Source organism: Eucalyptus grandis, chromosome 5, assembly GCF_016545825.1.
Source record: "Eucalyptus grandis isolate ANBG69807.140 chromosome 5, ASM1654582v1, whole genome shotgun sequence".
NCBI classification, from domain to species: domain Eukaryota; kingdom Viridiplantae; phylum Streptophyta; class Magnoliopsida; order Myrtales; family Myrtaceae; genus Eucalyptus; species Eucalyptus grandis.
In genome coordinates, this window is record NC_052616.1 from 2,990,557 (window position 1) to 3,009,942 (window position 19,386).

General features: G+C 38.2%; 1 protein-coding gene across 11 annotated transcripts; it reads right to left on the bottom strand.

The window, feature by feature from the left end:
- Nucleotides 1–1,194: 1,194 nt before the first annotated feature.
- On the bottom strand, nucleotides 1,195–7,568 carry LOC104443576 (two-component response regulator-like APRR2). Of its 11 annotated transcripts, XR_005551262.1 has the most exons (14): nucleotides 7,362–7,541; nucleotides 6,839–7,040; nucleotides 6,438–6,633; nucleotides 5,630–5,709; nucleotides 5,327–5,390; nucleotides 4,988–5,034; nucleotides 4,713–4,790; nucleotides 4,066–4,614; nucleotides 3,391–3,531; nucleotides 2,938–3,213; nucleotides 2,785–2,856; nucleotides 2,630–2,701; nucleotides 1,515–2,193; nucleotides 1,195–1,432 (listed from the first exon to the last, which is right to left on the bottom strand). XR_005551262.1 is itself a non-coding variant. In XM_039312826.1 (13 exons), the coding sequence occupies exons 3-13, from the start codon at nucleotides 6,565–6,567 to the stop codon at nucleotides 2,029–2,031; spliced, it is 1,674 nt and encodes a 557-aa protein (XP_039168760.1). In that variant the 5' UTR covers nucleotides 6,568–6,633; nucleotides 6,943–7,040; nucleotides 7,420–7,568; the 3' UTR covers nucleotides 1,374–2,028. The 11 variants fall into 11 exon arrangements, 10 of the variants coding, with proteins under 10 accessions (XP_039168760.1, XP_010055359.2, XP_010055363.2 ...); XM_039312826.1 differs by having other exon boundaries at nucleotides 1,374–2,193; nucleotides 6,943–7,040; nucleotides 7,420–7,568; XM_010057057.3 differs by having other exon boundaries at nucleotides 1,374–2,193; nucleotides 7,420–7,568.
- Between the last annotated feature and the right edge of the window lie 11,818 nt (nucleotides 7,569–19,386).

The window sequence follows — 19,386 nt, forward strand, 5'->3', positions numbered from 1 at the left end:
TTGCACACGTATCTTGTTCATGAACCGAAAGCATCATTAGTCACCATCCGTTGAACTGAATAACCATGTGGCTGCACATTTTCTTCCTCTATCCATTCAACATTATTATCGTGACAACCCCATCATTTATTTATTTATTTATTTCATAATACCCTGGAAAACCTTAAATTGGTACATTTATGATAAATTTACTCAAAATTATTTTTTTGACCACTAAAAAACCTAAACTAGTATACCTTTAACAAATTTATCATAAACTGGTATACTTGTGACAAATTTATCCTCTATTAGTTTTCGTTAAATTTTATTGTCAAATTATTAAGTTAAATGATACGTGACAGTTGACTGGTATACCAATTTGGGATTTTACGCTCTGTTTATCATAGTTTACAATTTTTATTATTTTTTTTGTGGTATTAATCAAATTTAGCGGAGATATATTTGTCAAAAATTTATCAGTTTGGGGTTTTTTGCGATCGAATAAATAAGTTTGGAGTAAATTTGTCATAAATGTACTAGTTTGTGATTTTTTATGATCAATCGGGATAAATTTGTTACACGTGTACCAGTTTAGAGTTTTTCATGCTATTAACCCTTCTTTTATTTCCCCCCACCCCCCAAATTTTTTTTCCCCAAAATTCAGTCACATTTGTACATAAAAAATGCTAAAACGACCCATTATTTGGAGAGACTAGACTCGCCTAAAAAAGCAGGGACAACGTGACGAGTGATTTTACTAATCATTATAACTATTTTTTAATTATTTCTTTTCACTAAATGATAAAGAGGTGCTCACATGCTTCAAAAACTGAAAAGGAGGGTAAAAATGACTTCTTCTTTTTTAAGCTCAACGATGCACAAGGGATTTGAAATTATTGAAGGGAAGGGACAAAATAATCCGTTGGCAAAGAGTAGGTTTCCAAATCTACCACGTGCAAAAGATTGACCATATTATACTTTTTACAGTGGTAGGTATCAAAGGTAGATATCAAAAGTAAATTATGCAAGGGAAATGCTTCTATGCTAGCTTCAGCGAAACTATCTAATCACTCCAAAGCATGTATGTAACAAAGCTAATGAAGTTATGAACTTTTTAATTTTTGCTTATTTAGTCTTAAATCTTTGCAAAATACCCCAATATAGTCATTCCAACTATTTTCTTGCCAAATATCGCGAATGTGACATTGTGCTATATAAGACAACCAATGATGACTAGACCACCACATCAAATGCGATTAAGTACAGTCGCATTGGCTAAATGATCAGGCATCCTTTGCATGCACATCCCGTTCATGAACCAAAAGCATCACTAATCACCCATCTGCCGAATTGAATAACTCGTAGCTGTGCTGTGCATTTTCTCCTTCTATCCATTCAAGATTATTATCGCGACGGCCCGGCATTTCTTTGCTTTCTCCAATTCCCCCCACCCCTAAAAAATTTCGAGAATTTAGTCAAATTTGTACATACAAAATGCCAAAACGACCCCATTTATTTCGAGAGACTAGACACACCTGACAGAAGCAAGGGCCATACCCCTCAATCCTCAGAAAGGACCAACATGGGAAAACATGCAAACATCGACACGACCCAAATCCAACAAAAAGAGGCTCCAGCTGAAGCGGCTCCAATTGGAACACACTCCTGTCCCTCTTTTCTTGCTAAACACGACATGACTCCTGTCGTTGTACCACCACAAAAGAGGGCCCACCAACATGTGGCGAGGCGTCGACCTACGCGGCCACTCCTCAGCCGCCCACATCGGCCCGCCTCCTTGAAGCTTCTGGTTGCCCGCCTTTATTCTCTGCCGTCGGATAAGATCGCGCGCGTCGTCGTCGCGTCACATCCTACCCAAAAACGGCGCGTCATTCTCACGCGCCCACTTTTTTTTTATTGAACGTTGAACGGCCAAATTTGGGCGGGCCGGAAATATGAGCCGATGGATCCGGTCGGTCCTCTCCTCGCCGGAATCGAGGGGGGCCGCTAGGTTTCGTCGGGGGGATGGAGCCGGCGCGACGCCATGCTGCGTCAGCATGGGCCGAGCTGGTCGGCATGGGGAGGAATGCTGGGGATGCCTTGCCTGGAGAGCTCGGCGAGGACGCAGTCGGTGGAAGGCGGCTTCAGCCCCAGCGGCAAGGGCAGCCACGGCTTGCTTATCGCCTCTTTCACGATGTTGTCAATCACTTCCTCGTCCTGCAACATACAAAAATGTCACACCAATCGTTTGCATCGCCAAAAGGGCAATTTGCTTGTCCTTATGATGTGCGACGACTCTAGATCTTAGTATGTCCTAAACTTGCTACGTGCGAACTTTGAAACGATGCCTCCCATCGGGGGTAGAGAAGAAAAAATTATTACCCAGGAACTCAGGGGGCCCTGGATAACGATAATCTTTAGTGTCCTGAGATGTCTGATAATTTCCTCCATGACATGTGAGGAGTCAATAATTTTATAAGGCAAAAAGCACAAAGAACCAAACACAAGATTCCAGGAACTACGGTGTTGTCATTCCTGCTTTGTGAAAACATCAGGGATTTAGGCAAGCTGCTGCATTTTTTTTTAAGGGGGGGCCTAGGACTAAAATCCGCCACGTAATGTTTGTAAAATGTCAAAGAGAATGCCCATTTACCGGATGATAGTCGAACGAATTTCCAGCGAAGCTGTTTTCCAATCCGTCGGGGGGATGGCAAACGGGTGCATTCTGCGATTTACCGCAAAAGACCAAATTATATTCAGCAGTCTAGGACAAAGGAGAACCTTCTACCGATTATTCAGGACGCTCACCTGAGGAAAGGCAAAGCTGGGACCGTGATGAGAAGATGGCATCACTGGGCAACCCCACACGTCGGCTTGCATCTAAAACCGCAGATACAGGAAGTAGTCACTCGCTGAAAAACTTTGCGTATGTCACTGTTGAGAGTGACAGGAGTTGCTTACCGCAGGATAGGCAGTCTTCCAATGCCAGTTTTCTGGAGATGGCCATGGCGGATAGCCAGGCGGCCCCCACATCTGCATGCCGGCTGGATGATTACTGGGCGGTGCCCCCCACACAGGATAGGCTGCTCCTGGTGGAAGGGGGTGACCAGGATGGTGAGTCGGATAGGCCATGATAGGTCGATGCGGATAGTAACTCCTGGTGACACCATCGCGAGAATGTGGCCATCTGCGTTCATCTTCCTTGGGCAAGATGTGTCTCCTATGCATTCGGTATTTCTGCAAAATGTGAATTCACATAAATTTCCACAGGGCATGAAGTCATGTCGCTTTAAGGCCAATCGATAACATGAAAATGAGAGTGTGGACTTGCACGAATTTAAGTAACACTTCGATCCTACTACAGTGAATAACCGACAACGTAAGATGAATCTTAGACAAGAGCAGTTCACTGACCTGGAGATGACTCGCCACATTGTGCCTCGTCAGGCCTTCGACTTTCATAAGGTCGAGTATGCGAGAAGGTATGGCTTGGTCCACGCCTAGCTGCTCCACCGCCTGCACAAATTTCTTGTGCAGTTCTGGGGTCCAGTCAACCTGAAATGGAGGACGACATGGACCAAACGGACTAAAGTCACTGAATCACAAAGCTCTCCCGCCCGATTGTCAACTGAAAGTTTAACTAGCACTAATAATTCTACATAGGAAATCACACAACACTTGTATCTACAAAACCTACGGAGGCTTGGTAGGGAAAGTTAATTTTGGGACCACTAGGATGGGAAGGAGAAACAACTAAACCAATGTAGAGGTTTGCTGCTTAAACAAGGGAAGATGGACAGCGACGGATTTTGGATGGTTCTCTGCAATTTCAATGAACAAAACATAGTGTTTGGACATATTTGAGGTCTACTCAGAAGGTGAACCAAGTCTTTTGTAACTATTATAGCTACTACATTATGGCAGGGGTCGCTCGCGGAACGAAGATTCTTTCCACGCATACAAGGGAAAGAAAAAAATGTTTTTCATAGGAAAGATGATGTTACATTTTAAGCTTTTCATTGCAATTATCTGAAGATGGATCAGATCAAACCCATTCAGCTAAAAGGAAATCAATCATCACAAGCATACCTTCATCTTCTTCCTGTTAACCCGTGCTCTGGCAGAATTATGAAGACTGGATGCTTTGCTTAGATTATCATTGCAACCATGTACATCGTGGGACCTATCTTTGTTTTCAGACAGCGGAGATATCATGCTCTCGCACTTGGAATTGTTGGCTGAATCATCCTCTTCTTTTACCATAACATCCCTATCTCTCTGGCCTTGAGCTTCCTGGATATTCTCAGACATTGAATCATCACAAGTTGTTTCGACAAATTTTGACTCTCCATCATGCTCCCCGCTCTCCTTCTCGACCGTTCCATTCGTTTGATCTTGGCAATCCCCATCATCTAGGAGCCGTGCACCTCCCTTCAACTGTGGAGTCGATGGTGCAGGATACTTATCACTCGCAGCGGACATCTCTTGATCAGTTTCATGAACAGACAGTTTTCTCATTTCTCTTGACTCGTCATTGTTCTGCTCCTCATTTTTCAATTGACGCTGCAACATGGAGACCGAAGTTTCTTTGACAAGTTTCAAAGACTCCGAGACCTCACTGACCCCTGCATTAAATGCCTGCTTGAATTTCATGATCAGAATGATTATTTGCTTCGCACTCTCGCATAAATAGACAACAAACTCGGCAAAGAAGAATTAAAAGAACACAGCCAAACCTTGTGGGCGACATGCTGCCAAATATTCCTGAGTTTGTCCTCACAGAGCGGTTTGTGGAGGAACTCGACCGCACCAAGCTGAAATAAATGTGAACTTTATGTGAAATAAATCTGACCAGTTTATCATAGAGACTGCTAATATCCAATCTAAATTTTGCAGTTGCAGCAGTAAATATATGATTGCCCAGGTTACAAGATAAAGAATCCAAGTGTAGGTGAATACCATGAGAGAAATCAATTTCAAGTATTGAACAAGTGAAAAAGCAAAAACTTACAGCTATACACTTCATGATGGTGCTGAGACAATGGTTATTTGACATCACTGCAATAGAAGAGGTCACTCATTGCGTGAGAAACTGCACAAGGACTAATCCTTCAATACAATGCATATTAGTTCTGTGATGATAACAAGGTAAGTTTTTTTTTTTTTTTTTTTTTGTGGGGGGGGTGGATTTTGCTAGTGAGCCTGGCAAAGCAAATTGAAAGTTGAATTTACTTAAATTAAGGTCAATTAAGGGCGCAACAAAAGAAAATCCACAAAAAGGTTCATCATTGGCATGCTGATCATACATGATCATCGATATGAAAATTCAGGGGCATAAATTCAAACTTACTGATGGTAGGCAAGTCTCTAGCAGCTTCGAGGAACTCGAAACTCCCATTACTGCTTGTACTCACCTGCACCCATCAACGCATATGAGATAAAAAATGAATAAATCAGTTTTTCTTCATTGTAACTCGTAAATGAATCGACTGAGTGGTTAGTTTGATCCAGCTGGAATAACCATATTGTTGCAACAATATGATACAAAGATGCATTCCGAAGAAAGTAGCATCCTTTGTCACAGAATTCCACTCTCACAAAACGTGTTCATAAATTTTCAGATCTCAGACTGAGAAATTGATGGTGCTTATACCTCGACCATAGCTATGTGGAAGCTATCAGGTTTGCTAGCTATTGCCGATAGAGCCTCGTCCTCATTGCAGAATGTAAAAACTGTCAAAATGAAAGGAGAATTAAAAGCTTATCAAAGACATGGAAGTAGGCTGGAATTCACATGGAAGATACTAAAAGCTTTCAAGACATCCTCGCTTTAATTAATAGCATCACTGAGGAGACGGGGGAGAATACCACTCAAGGAAATTCTCATGTTAAAGAAACCATAGGATCCGAAAGTTTTAGTAAATGCAGTCACAGGAAACACCCTAATCTTTACATAGGACGAAAAAAACTGTTTGGTGATTAAAGAACAATGAAACAAAATCAAAGTAGCATTTGGAAAGTGCTTAAAAAGGGACTTTTGCAACTCCTACAACTGCAGTGCACCAAATAAGGACAAGAAAAATTGCAACGTGGAACTGGGTATTGCATTTGGATCCTTTTCTGCGGTATCCCTTTAAAGTTGGACATTCAGCCTTGCAAGGAAGTACATCAGGATCCACAAATAACATCATTCACGATTATTGCAAAGAGTTGTGCATAAGTCAAATTCCAAGACCACTTTGGCATCAAGAACCAAACTTCACATTAACTGAATCGATGAGGCTCCAATAAAGATGCCCTGGAGGAAAATCTGGGACCAGTTCGATGCTGTCACCAAAAGATTAGTTGAGACAAGGAGGGTGAAAGGGTGAAAAGGATGAAAAGTTGCAAATTTTCAGATTCAGGAATCAGAATCTCTACATTTATGGTAACTAAAGAGGAAGAGAAGAGAATAATCTTACCAACATAGTCCATTAACTCCAGCTTTGATCTTATCTCTGAAGCAGAATCAGAGTCCTGGTCAAGAAGAAGGACCTTGAGTCCCTTTGGGAAGTCCTTCCATTCTTGTAGATCACTGGCAGTGCAAACCATAGCTGGTTTGGCATTGTTTCTCAGGCCACCAACATGTCTCTCGAGTCACGCTCCACCAAAAAGATTCTGCATAAACCCAAATGAAAATCGAATTCAATTCCGAGAAACCTTGAGTTTTATGTTACTGCTGGTGACAAAATCGATCCCAGAGAGAGGAGAGAAGGGCCATAAGTAAAGAAACTTCACATGCCAGGAGGGAAAAATGTGCGAGTTCTCCGGGATCTGATGAATCTACACAGAAATGAGTTGAGGAAAGAATTCTATGACTCACCCACCAGATCACTCCGATCTCATTGCTAATGCAACTTTCCAAGATAAAGGTTCCTATAGCAGGATGAACTCATACAAGCATGTGATAATTCAGCTGAGACTGACCAAATTGTGAGTGATCACCACATAAGCATGTATAACAAGCTCAGCAGAAGAGGAAGATCTTCGTTCAAAAGCAAAGATTCTTCCTGCTTGATGGGTCTCTGCAGAACAGCAAATAAACAGAATCACAGGTAAGATCACGAGTATGGAAAAGACGGAAGAAACAAAAAGCTCAGCTGGAACGAAAAAAATAAGTTGGAAAAGCCCAAAACACCAACATAGACCGTTGTGAAATCTTCCAGGTGACTAGGAAGGGAGATGAACAGCTATGAAATCCCAAAACTTGAAGCGACACACAAACCATAGCATCACCGAACCAACGCACACGGAAAGAAGTCAAGCCATTACTGAAGTGGGTTTTAAGAAACAAAAGAGGAGAAGGGGTCTATTCTTTTTATCTTTTGTCCTTCAGTTTTCACCACCTTGGGTATCCACTGTAGAGCGAGCAAGACTCTCTTCCTAGATTCACCGCAGAGCTACCTTTTCACTTTGGTTACTCCGCAGGCTTGGGTGCATAGATAGAAAGAGCGAGAGCGAGAGAGAGAGAGAGACAGCGCCTTCAGACGATGGGCGTTGTGCTGCGAGAAGGAAGAGAGAGAAGGGTGTCTGATTTAAGTGCACTATCTGAAATGGTGTCTGTGACTTTTCCGAGTAGTTGCCATCAGTTGCTACAAGCCACAGGATACGGGAAAAAGATGACCTTTTTTTCATATTTTTTTTTTCGGACAAAAGAGGGGTCTTCCCAAAGGGACATGAACTTTTTGTTGAAGGCCTCCTTTTTAGGTGATTGTCTCAAGGATCCATAATAATAATAATAATAATAATAATAATAAAAGTTGACAAAAAGTCTTACAGTGGCGAGATGAATGCTTTGCAAAACTTTTTGGGGAATGCTTGTCTATCATGTTATGCTCATGCTGTATGATAAAAGTTTATCGGAACATATATATATGTATATTTTTGCAATGAATAAATGTCAAATTGTATTTCATTTGAGCTCGTGTCCGTTTTCAATCTGTGATTTTTTCGTATTTTAATGATGTCATCCGTGCCGAGGACATTGATTTTTCAAATCTAAACCATAATTGTCTTTTCTTGCATGAATGGTACAACTTTGGTGCATCATCGTATGATTGTTCTCGATCTAATTTTTTAATTCAAGAGATTTAGTTTGTAATTATTAGCTCTTGATTGACCGTGCGCTGGGTCTCCCAACTTTTCTGTTGTCCCTTGCCCCTCGTTTCGGCTTGGAAAAGTCGACGCACGGGTTTCACTCACGTGGTGATTAGGGATTAAAATATAATTTACTCGTGCGGAGAGACAAATATGCTGCTCGTCCAACGAAATTTGTGCTTAGACATGCTTGCTTGGGATTAAGTCGGTAGTTAGTTAGTTAGTTAGTTTATTGATTATATTTTAGGTTGAATTTATGGGGCATGCTTGACCGCATTTTCTTTATCGTGAGTCGCCAATCTAATAAATCTCACTGTTTACTTTATTATTATTATTATTATTATTATTATTATTATTATTATTATTATTATTATTATTATTATTATTAGATTTTCCAAGTTTTATCCCGAAAATGGAAAGCTGGTCATCCTCTGCTTATGAAATGGTAATGATAATCGAATTGAGAAGTGATTTTCCATCTTTAGTTATCATTAATAGTGAAAAAATGATTAATAACGCAAAAAATCCCAAATTATACTCATCGTAAGACAAATATCTTGGACTTTGTTTTATATCACTAAAAACCTTAAACTTGCTCATTATAATATAAAAACTCTAACTTTTTTGTGTTATAAAAAACTCCAAACTTATATCAGCGTGATAAATTTACTTTGGATAAAACTAAAACAGGAGTATACATGCCACACATGTATAAGTTTAGGATATTTGTGTCACGGTGGGTATTATTTGAGGTTTTTGTGCTATTTGCTGAAAAAAAAAACAACACACAAATCTTCACAAGCACCATAAAAGAACCACAACAAGAAGGAGCCAATGTGGGTTTGCTTTGGTTATGAAAAAAAGGCCAAAACCGAATTTTTATTTTCCGGTCACATTTATATATGATTTATATTCTGAAAACTTATGAAATACTCTACGTATTCCTAAATGCTGCTAAAAAAAATATTTTAAAAGGTTTTGAACATAGCACATAGAAAAGTGAAAATAGGCGCACCACAAAGTTTGAAAAATGAATAAAAAAAAAATTTCTTTCCAATGTCGATATAGGGATCTTGAATTCCCGTAATAATTATGCAGATTTGATAATAAAACATCTTTGGTGTTACCACTTTCTAAATTGCGAAATGCAAGGTGTCTAAGGAAACATTTACTAAAATGTGATCTACTAAGTGAAATATATCAAAATATGAACAATTTGCTCTTGATCCACCGGATTCAATTTGCCCAAATTGTATAAGACACACAACAACAATTTCTCCAAAAAACGTAAACCTACGTAATAAGAAAATCAGACGAATGACATGTCATCCTGAGCAGGATAGGAGTCAAAAACGGAAAACTTGGTACTATCACGAGCCCCTTGTGACTCAATTATATACAGATCAATTGCAAGTATCCTAGTAACAAAATTTCCGTGACATATTTATATAATTAACTAAAAATAATTGAAAATATTTTGACCACTCTTTGTTGTATTGAATAAGTTATTGAGCTATTTTAAAAATATGACGAAGGAGCAGAGTTAATGTCTCGCACATATGCCACGGATGAATGTATTGACGTGTTAATTATGATTATTGATTAGTGGAAAGGATTATCTTGTATGATCACGATACATTGATGAGGAAAAATAAAAGTTCGGGAGAATGATGCAAATTGATCTCTAAAATTTGGTCTAAGGTGCAATGTCGTCATTAGTTTTTTAATTTGTCCAATGTGATATGTGATTTGTTAGTATATATTCAATCCAGTCTATAAATTATATGAAAATGGTCAATCTTATTCTTTCGTTAATTTAAATTAACGGAATCTTTTTGACATGACTTCCAATCTATTAAGTTTTTGGTGGACAAAAGAAAAATACATGCAAATTATCCAAATGCAATATTCATCTCAAATCATGATATAATAATTTATGTCGTCATATAATGAGTAACATGTTAATGCCCTATTTTTTTTTTTGACCTCTTCTAAACATATAAAATTAAAAAAGTGAGTACGTTAGACTAATCACTTTTAAGAATCCAACTCAGCATATAATACTTCACGTTATTAAATAATGATTGGTTTGTCGTTTGACCAAATGAAACGATTATGTTGAACATTTAATAATTTATTAACTACATTGAACAAATTAAAAATCTATAACATTGCAAATCAGATCAAAATTGAGAGATTATTTGTGTCAATCTCTCAAAAAGTTTTACACTTTTAAAAGCATTTGGTAAGCAAAGCAAGTGAGTTTAATAAATCGTGTCGACAATGTTGTCCATCGGCCTATTACATAGTAATCACATACGTACACATTGAGATGAAGAAAGATTCGCACAGCCCAAACTCGAAAGCGAAATATGAAACTTTTACATAAAATCATAGTAATCTATAAAAGTATAATTCCTAATCCAGCTCGAATTTGTAAAATTATCGACAATCACATGACTCCAAATTCAAGTCTAGTGTCAAGCCAAAGCAATGTCATATAATCCAAGCGATTGGCGACTGCTATTTTCGACTTGCGTGAGAAGGTGGAAGATCATCACCTGTGGTGTCTAAAATTTGAAAACTCCAAACAGGGGTTTGGGCTGGATAAGGATCCATTTTCCACGTTCATGTGAACCTCGTGGAAAAAGTGCACCGCATCATCTCAAGGCTTCCCATGAAATGGAGCTATCTTTTCAAATGTCGAAGACATCTGCTTTCGCCGCAAGAGTCCACGAATCATCAGGCTCCAGATCGTAGGTATCTCGAGGTTCATAGGAGAAACGATTCCATGCATTCTAGACCGTAAAATCTGTTACGAAAAGTCAGCGATTGAACAATAATATAAATAGAAGAAGAAAATAAATCGGACATCAGATTTACATGATTCGATCGTAAAGATCTATATCCACAGGGAGAGCAGCGACAAATTTACTATAAATCAAGCGATATAATGGAGATTTACACGCTCGAGTCACTCAAATACTCTCAGTGTTTCCCAAGCCTCAATTACACCAAAAAACGCAAGCGGTGTTTAGCCCCGAATTTCTCAAGAAATAATCTCTCAATCTCACGAAAAAATTACATGCAAATCTTACCTCAAGATTTAAATCGGCTACAAACACTAATCTTTCTTGAATATAATTCACGAATAAGAACGACAAAGAAAAATCCCTCTTAAGCACTCGACGATGAGACCGCACTTAAAGATCACTTCTTCATGATCAACCTTCTACCACCCACGGCTACAAGTTTGTATACCATAAGTGAGATCCTTACTCTTTTGCCGACTTCTCATAGGATTTTGTTTCCTATCTTGCCTGACACGTTAATCCCAAGATGCAGATCAAAGTCAACACAAAACTTTATTATTTTGTTGTTATCTCGAACAATTTTAACCAAAACATAGCTTTGTATATTTTAAACAAAAATCAAAGTCCAAGTCAAAGTTGGACTTTCCTACTTTAGCGGCCAAATTCTTCAACGCATATTCAAATTTTGGGAAGTTGATTTTTGGATCTTCTTTGCTCGATTTTGAACGTCTACAACATATTCAATTCGGAATATTCGAAATTTCGCATAGGACTTAAACTCGAGACATATTTTAACAATCTGTGGACTTAGCATCCGACCAGACCATTGCATCAGACCTTTGTAACGTTGCCAGTTTCAAGAGTTATTTCTTTAGATTTGCGATCTGATAGGTAAGAACTTTTAATGACATTTGCTACTGTTTCGTCGAAAATGGTTGTCGACGAAATACCTTTCACCAAAAGTTGGATCTTCAGTCTTTTGAATAAATCAGATTCTGTAACGACTACAACAGGTTACAATGTGTATGGAATGAATTGCTAACACTAACGGAATTAATGGGACTAATCAGACTGAAATAATAGAGAATTGCGAATAAGAATGATAAAACGATAAATTGAACTGTAGAAATTTGTTCAGTGTTGTTGATTGGGGATCTTTTACAATTGATTGTACTCGGCCTTATATGACCTTGTATGAAGTATAACCATCAATGTGTGGTTATCTTCTAAATCATGAACTTCAATAGCCTCCAAAATTCTCAATTCGGCACTTCCCGATCTGTAGTTGCATATTCTTGTCCGTAGGCAGTTACAGTCTTCATGGTTTCTCCCAATTTGATTTCCTATGGATGTATTTGACTATGTCGACAGCTGCTCCAGTTTCTTTTGATCGATTGTACTATAATCCCGTTACGTCAACCAGGCAGTGGTTGATTTGCAATCAAGTTACTTCGACCATTTTCATTGATAACTCAATCTCAACACCTTCCGCTAAGTCTTGGATCATTTTTGGGTGTCAACTCTTGGTTTGCCAAATGAACGAAGCCCACATGATTCTATCAGAGAAAGTCTCTACTAATATATCCAATGCATGCCTAGGATTAAACAAGAACAGATTACTCTTTTTGCATCTCCTATGCTATGTAATGATACACGCTCGTGTAACAGCAGAAACGAAAGAAAATAGGTTAGATTCTGCAGCAGCGATCTTTTTCAAGGTATCATTTGCATGATCATGTTCTTCCCTTTTGCTGGGCTCTCATGCATGACAGAAAGTAAAATCATATTAGCATGGCTCAAAAAAGCACAACAACCCACCCGAGCTCTGTCGTTATTATGCAATTATAGCTTTCTAAGTTTTCATTGTTTATAAAGAGTGCTTCTTTGGTTCTCGCTTGGTCTTAGTAAATGCGTTTTCAGAGCACACTAATTGTGACAGCCCAAGCGACGGTGCGCGGGGAGAAGGGACGGCGGTGCGTCCGCACCTTGGTCCCTGGACGGGCGCAGGAAAGGGGAAGGTTCCTTCTCTAGTCCCACATCGTTTAGGGGAGTCTTGGGCTAGTTTATAAAAAGGCTTGGATCCCTTTAACCCGTTTTAAAGCCGTGAGGACTTAGTGTTTAAAACGGATAATATTACATAGTGGGGTCCAAGTCATTACAAATGGTATCAGAGTCGACTTCTGACCGCGTGTGGGTCCACAGCGAGGATCCTGTGCTCCTAAGACCGCGTGTGTGGATAATATTACACAGTGAGACCCGGGTCGTTACACTAATTGAAGTAGGCGGATCTCTTAAGAAGTGTGATTCTTTTATTTTTCAGGTGTCTTGGATACCCACCCCGGATTGACCCAATGGCAAAGGGCCGACGCTTTCGATGAGCGGGAATGGACAGCTGTAGGTTTGATCCCCGCCCTGGAGAACTAAGCAGGGGCCAGGAGGTGAGTTGTCATGCTAGTTACCCTTTGAGTAACCGGTTAAACAGGGTCGGGCATCACATGTTATTTGCTTTTATTTTTAGACGGTAGGCCCTAAATTATAGATTTTCTGTACACTGATAGCTAATATGATGTCAAATAAACACTAAAATATGATCTCCCCCTGTAAACTCAAGTAAAAACATAGACATTGGACCGACCGACCGCAAATCAGGATCATATACCTTTTTGATATTTTGTCGTGATACTTTTGGTGCAATAATTGCTACGCTAGGACAGACTTGGTCCTGTCTCCAATATACATAACTTGTGGCTATGAGGACAAGCTCAACCCCAGATTTTCACCCCAGTTTGAAATTGAGTTGGCCTTCTTTGTCAATTCGAGTCACTAGACATGTACTTGATTGCGACCATTTCTAGACTCCTCCCTGATCCTGTCCTCCATTTTCGAAAGGCCGGCCAACGTGGCAAAAACAATAGGTCAATATGAAAATTTGGAAGTTAGAAGAAGTTTATTCCGAGACATAATGAAACTGACCTCTTATCCTATCTAAGGTTCCATAGTTTGCAATTTGAATTGTAGATGGAGAGACCATTTGGTTTCTTCAATTGGGTGATCTTATTTATTTATTGATTTATTTTTACCGTAAACGTTTATTTTTCCTTCTTCCAACAGCCGCACAACGTGGGGCACTTTGCCTATGATCAAAGCAAACATAGCATGAGGCAACGGAGCCCTTGGATGTTCATATCATGAGCTGTTTCACATCCTGCCACGTAATTTGAGTAAAGTAGCAGAGGGAATGCCATGATTGCCACCGGCCAAAATTCCCCGTGCAACAATTTTTTTCCTTTAAAGAAGAAACATTACATCAAGAGAATAACTATTTTTGGAAAGCTCGATCTTTTTTTCGCTCCAAATATGAATGGAGAAGTCCCTAACATTTTGAGTTGAGGACGCCATCTTTTTCAGGTCTCACTTTACTATCCTGTTGGAATTTAAAATTTTCGAATTGAGAAGACTAAGGCAAAATGTGAAGCCCAAGCTTATGCCTTGCATCTTTTCCTTCTTTTGTCTGTTTAAATTTTTATTTGACGATGGAACTGGTGATTCTCTTTTCCAAAAAGGAGTAGGTATTTACCCAGCTAATTATTGTGTTAAAGGGTTGTGGATAGCTTTTAGTACTAAGAAACCTTTCTTTTGAGAATAACCTAAGCACAAGACTCGCGAAGAGAAGAATCGATTAGATTTAATAAATGCATTTGGTTTAAATAAGATTATACTATATGTCGTTATAATCTGATTATTTTAAATGCTCAACTTTCATTTTATTTGATGAGTTTAATTGTCCAATTACTATTGATTTATTTTATATTGATTATAAAATGAAAATTGAGAAGTTTAATAAATATACTATAAACGTAGTGACATATACTAATGTATTAGTCATACGAAATGCACTCATTAAAACTAGTCAATGATTGTCTTCACTCTTACTTGTACTTAGTGCAAAATAAAAGGATATATACAACTAATTCACACAAGGGTTTTGGTAGAATAATATTTTTTTGCTATTGTGAGAATAACAACTTGTTATGAGTTACACATTTTTAAAGGAGTGGACTACGTTTGATTTTTCATGATTTCGCACATATTGTTTTTCTCATAATAGATTAAAGATTGTTAATCAATCATTTCTCTTCGCATAATAACTAGTTCGCCATCTACCAAATAGACTAATTTTTTGTGGAAACAAAATTGTCAACGTGAATGGAAAGAAAACCAAAAATAGAAGGAAGAAAATGCAAGAAATAAGCTTAAATCAAGAGTGAGCTCAATATTTGACCTTAGTCTCCACGACTCAATACTTTTAGGATCTAATAGCATGCTAAAGTGGACCGCAAAAGATAATATTGTTCAAAGTGACAAGAGTATCTTCGGCCATATTTGGGTTGGAAAAAGCACAAGGATTGTTGGATTTACAACAGATATCAATTTATTCTGGGCTTTGCTAAATGTAATTAAATATGCACGAATGTATTAATTTGAAGATAAATCACACGGTGACAAAAGAATTGGTTTTGTATTAACAATTGGATTTATATTCAACATGATGAAGAAAGCACCTATTGTCCAATTGCAGTTTCCCGAAAGGAAAAAATTTATAGAAGGAAAAAAAACTTCAACACGTGGAGATCCGAATGATAATAATTTAACAGAAAATAAACCTTTATATGATTGTTTTGTGCTCCTTAGGCTTTATCTTCATTAAATCAAATGATTTGGCTAGCTCTACTCATTTTAAGGAAAGCTTTTGGTTATTGTTTTTACGGAAAAAGCTACAAGAAAAAATAATAATAACCAATTGTGATATATTTATCATAAACGATTTTTTATAACAAAAAAAAAAAAAAACCTTAAACTTGAACTGTGCAATACATTTGCCATAGATTTTTTTTTCTATGACACTAAAAATTCCATTTTTTTTGTGACATCAAAAACCCCCAAAAATTTTCTGCAACACTAAAATTTGGGGGTAAATGTGTCACATAAATATAAGTTTGGGATTTTTGGTATCACAATAAAAAATTTGGAAACTGTATAAGTTTGGGTAAATGTGTCACATAAAAATAAAATTGAGGTAATGTGTCCCAATTGGCATTGTTCAAGATTTTTGGTGACTTTTGTCAGAAACGTATTACAGTCGCTTGAATGAAGTATTATCTCAGTAACAGAAGGCTCAAGCTCAACATGAAGATGAGACAAGTAAAGCTTTTTCTCTAATCTTTTTATGGAGATTTTTTAGAATTTCTTTTTTAGTTGAAGACTTAGTGGGGGAAGCCCCACAGCATTATTCAGTAGATCTTTCATCTTTGTCCCCTCAATCAATTGTCTGAAGGAAAATGGGGGAACCAATCATTTTCAATCTCGAACGACCATCTTGTCTAAAACCCAAAATTTAAAAAAGATAACAATGGATTCTTTAAGTCCAAGTATCATTACAGATGAATAATGAGATTGCACGATTTGTTCATCATTTGGGACACGCACCTTTTAACCTGCTTTCATCATTTTTTGCCTTACGATTAAGAGCCATAAATTGCTTAATGACCCATCTAGCACTCGGTTTGCATATCAAACATGATAGCACGTTCTCTCTCTCTCTCTCTCTCTGGTGCCATGTCACTGCATGAGCACACAGAATCATATGAGCACACAGAATCATATTGATACCAGTTCCGGCAAACTGACTGCTAAAAAACTCCAAACCCACTCACTAACGTCTATACCCAGATGGGAAATTTGAAACTTCAAGATTCTTGACGTGTAACTGTCCAACACCTATCATCTTCCAGCGCTTTTCAGCTTACTTTTGTGGGTTAGTTGAACGTAGACCAGTGAAGAAGGTTGAAATCAGAAAAGGGCAATGCAAGTGCGTTTCTCCTCCCATTTCCTGCTTAACTGCTGAGCTCACAAACATTGAAAAATCATCATATGAGACCAACTCGAACCATACGACCTAAATGAGTAATTAGTGCACCAGAGAAAACAGATGCAGAAAATGGTGGATAATATCAAAAACCAGCTGATTATGTAGGGAGATATGCTTCCCTAGTGTCGGTTCTGAGTTTGCAGAACTTGTCAAGCAGCCATTCTTTACTTTATAGGTGCATGAAGGATGAAAGAATATTTATGGAATGATCCCTTGAGTTTTTGGACTTTTGTTATTTTAACCCCCTCAGCCCAAATGCCTTCGCTGAATTTGCATGGTCTAATTTAGTTTAGTGCTTAAGGAATAAAAAGGTCTACGACTAAAGCAGGTAATATAGGTTCCATATTTTACTGGTGTAATTCCCTTCCGATGGATTGCTGGCTTAATTCTCTAAAGAAGTATGATACTAAATATTAACAATCTACTACGTGGTATGCCAAAAGATATTGTACATGTGATCTCACTTTTTCAAGTCCCTGACTTTAGTTTGAAGATGGAATCGCCGGTGGAAGTAAAGGCTACATCTCTTTTTCTTGCTTGTGAAGCTGCTTAATCCCTTGGCATACACAGCGAGGTTTTAAAAGTGATTGCAAGGTCTTAATCGGTGCTATTCAACCCAAGGGCCTTTGTCCATGTAGTATTCATCATTTCATCTTAGACTCTCGCTTCCTATTTAACAACAACTTGAGATGGACTTTAAAGTGGACTAGTAGACTTAATAATAATGTCACTCATGAACTTGCAAATTGGGCTTTTCATCGAATAGGAATTGCATCTTCATTTCTTTTTAGTAATCTCCCATCTAGAGTTAAAAATACAAATTTAGTAGTCTTTTTTGATTTATCATTCTAATGTAGGCACCGGTTCTTCTTTGAAATATTTCGATGGCTTTTCATGGAATGGAAGGTTAGGTTTAGAAAAAAGGAAAAAGGGAGTCACGAGGTTGATGAATATTTCAGGGTCGTGATATCTTTTAGGCAAAAGAATGTGGTGCCTCCGGCATCCACGGTTAAATCAAATGCCAGGTGGCCACAACAGATGGCCCAAACACATGACCCCAGCTTTGGCAGATATCCACGTTAAGAAAATTTTCATTGTCTCTTGAGAAGTTCACAGAGCAAAATCATGTGCTCAGCCCACAGATTTGGGTATGACAGTGGACGGATGATTTTGAAATCAACCCTCAGACAATGATGGCTTCGATTTTTAGTCCAGTACTGTCCTTGATGTTTAAGTTGACGCAAAAGTCTCAGATTCAACAGTGTCAAAAGTTTGGTATGCTTTCACTTTGCTTCAAGAGGCGCGAGCATCTTTGATGAAATTGCCTAGGGCATGCACAAAATGTGCCATTCGTTAAGGGGTACCGAAGGAATTTCTGACTCTGGGATTAAATATTTAATGTAAAAAGTATGCTATAGGCTTTCACATTTCACTGATCTTGATAGTAGGATCTAGGCTTTAGCAGGCTTCTGTGTTTCCTTTGAATGATGAACGGAGAAGTCTGAGATCTTTTTCTTCTCCTTTGGAGGGAAGGAATCGAATCATAGTAGAATCGCTACTCTTATGTGGGATTCATTTCTTGGTGTTTTTAAGAAAACAATCGCAGCAAAAAAGAATATTATCTGCTGTTTGGGCCTGTGTTTTTCTTATAAATGACTGTATGGGGGGTGTTGGGTGGTGCACAAGCCAAACCTCCACCACAGTGGAAACGAAATTTCCTGAGATAAAAAGAGTGACCAGGGGAGTATAATTTATTACAAGGAGGCTCCAAACCATATTAGTACAAAGCATTAACCAACTCGATCAACTACCTTAACGGCACTAGTCTCGTGAAAAATTATTACTTCACCCTAAAAAAAGACTGCATAAACTTCACGTGACCTAAAACTAAGTTTAAATGTCCATATATTCATATCTTTTAAAGATTTAGATTGGTCAATATTAAATATACCAAGTGCTAAGGTGCAAAAAAATGAAAGTGAAAATCGTTTCAACAGACCCCAAGTCCAAACTTCAAAGAGGAGTATTCCATTGCTTAAAACACTGCACCTCATTCCACTCACAAGCATCTAGTTCTATTATTATTATTATTATTATTATTATTATTATTATTATTATTATTTTGGGTCTGAACAAACATTTAGTTCACTTACAATTATTCCGAGGGCAATAAATGGTTAGATCTCTCGTAATTTATCTCAAGGAGAAATATTTTTCCAACTGGAATTCGCTTGCCCCCCAACAACCAAATAGTCTTAATCAAAGGCAAGAAAATCAATTGTCTCTTGCTTTCTTGGGTGCCAATTATAGAATAGCAGGAATCCAAATTTTGTTTCATTCTTGATTCCATTTCTTTACATGATCCTCTGCATTCTGACATTATTCCATTTTATCATACCAAACATACGAATAAGTGAGCCAAATGGTTGAGACCAACTGCTGTATCTTGATAATGTTTGGTGGCCTCTGCCTCTGTCGGCCATTGCAGAAAAAACAGGAGGGCCATTAGACCAACCGCAGACGAGCGGGAAA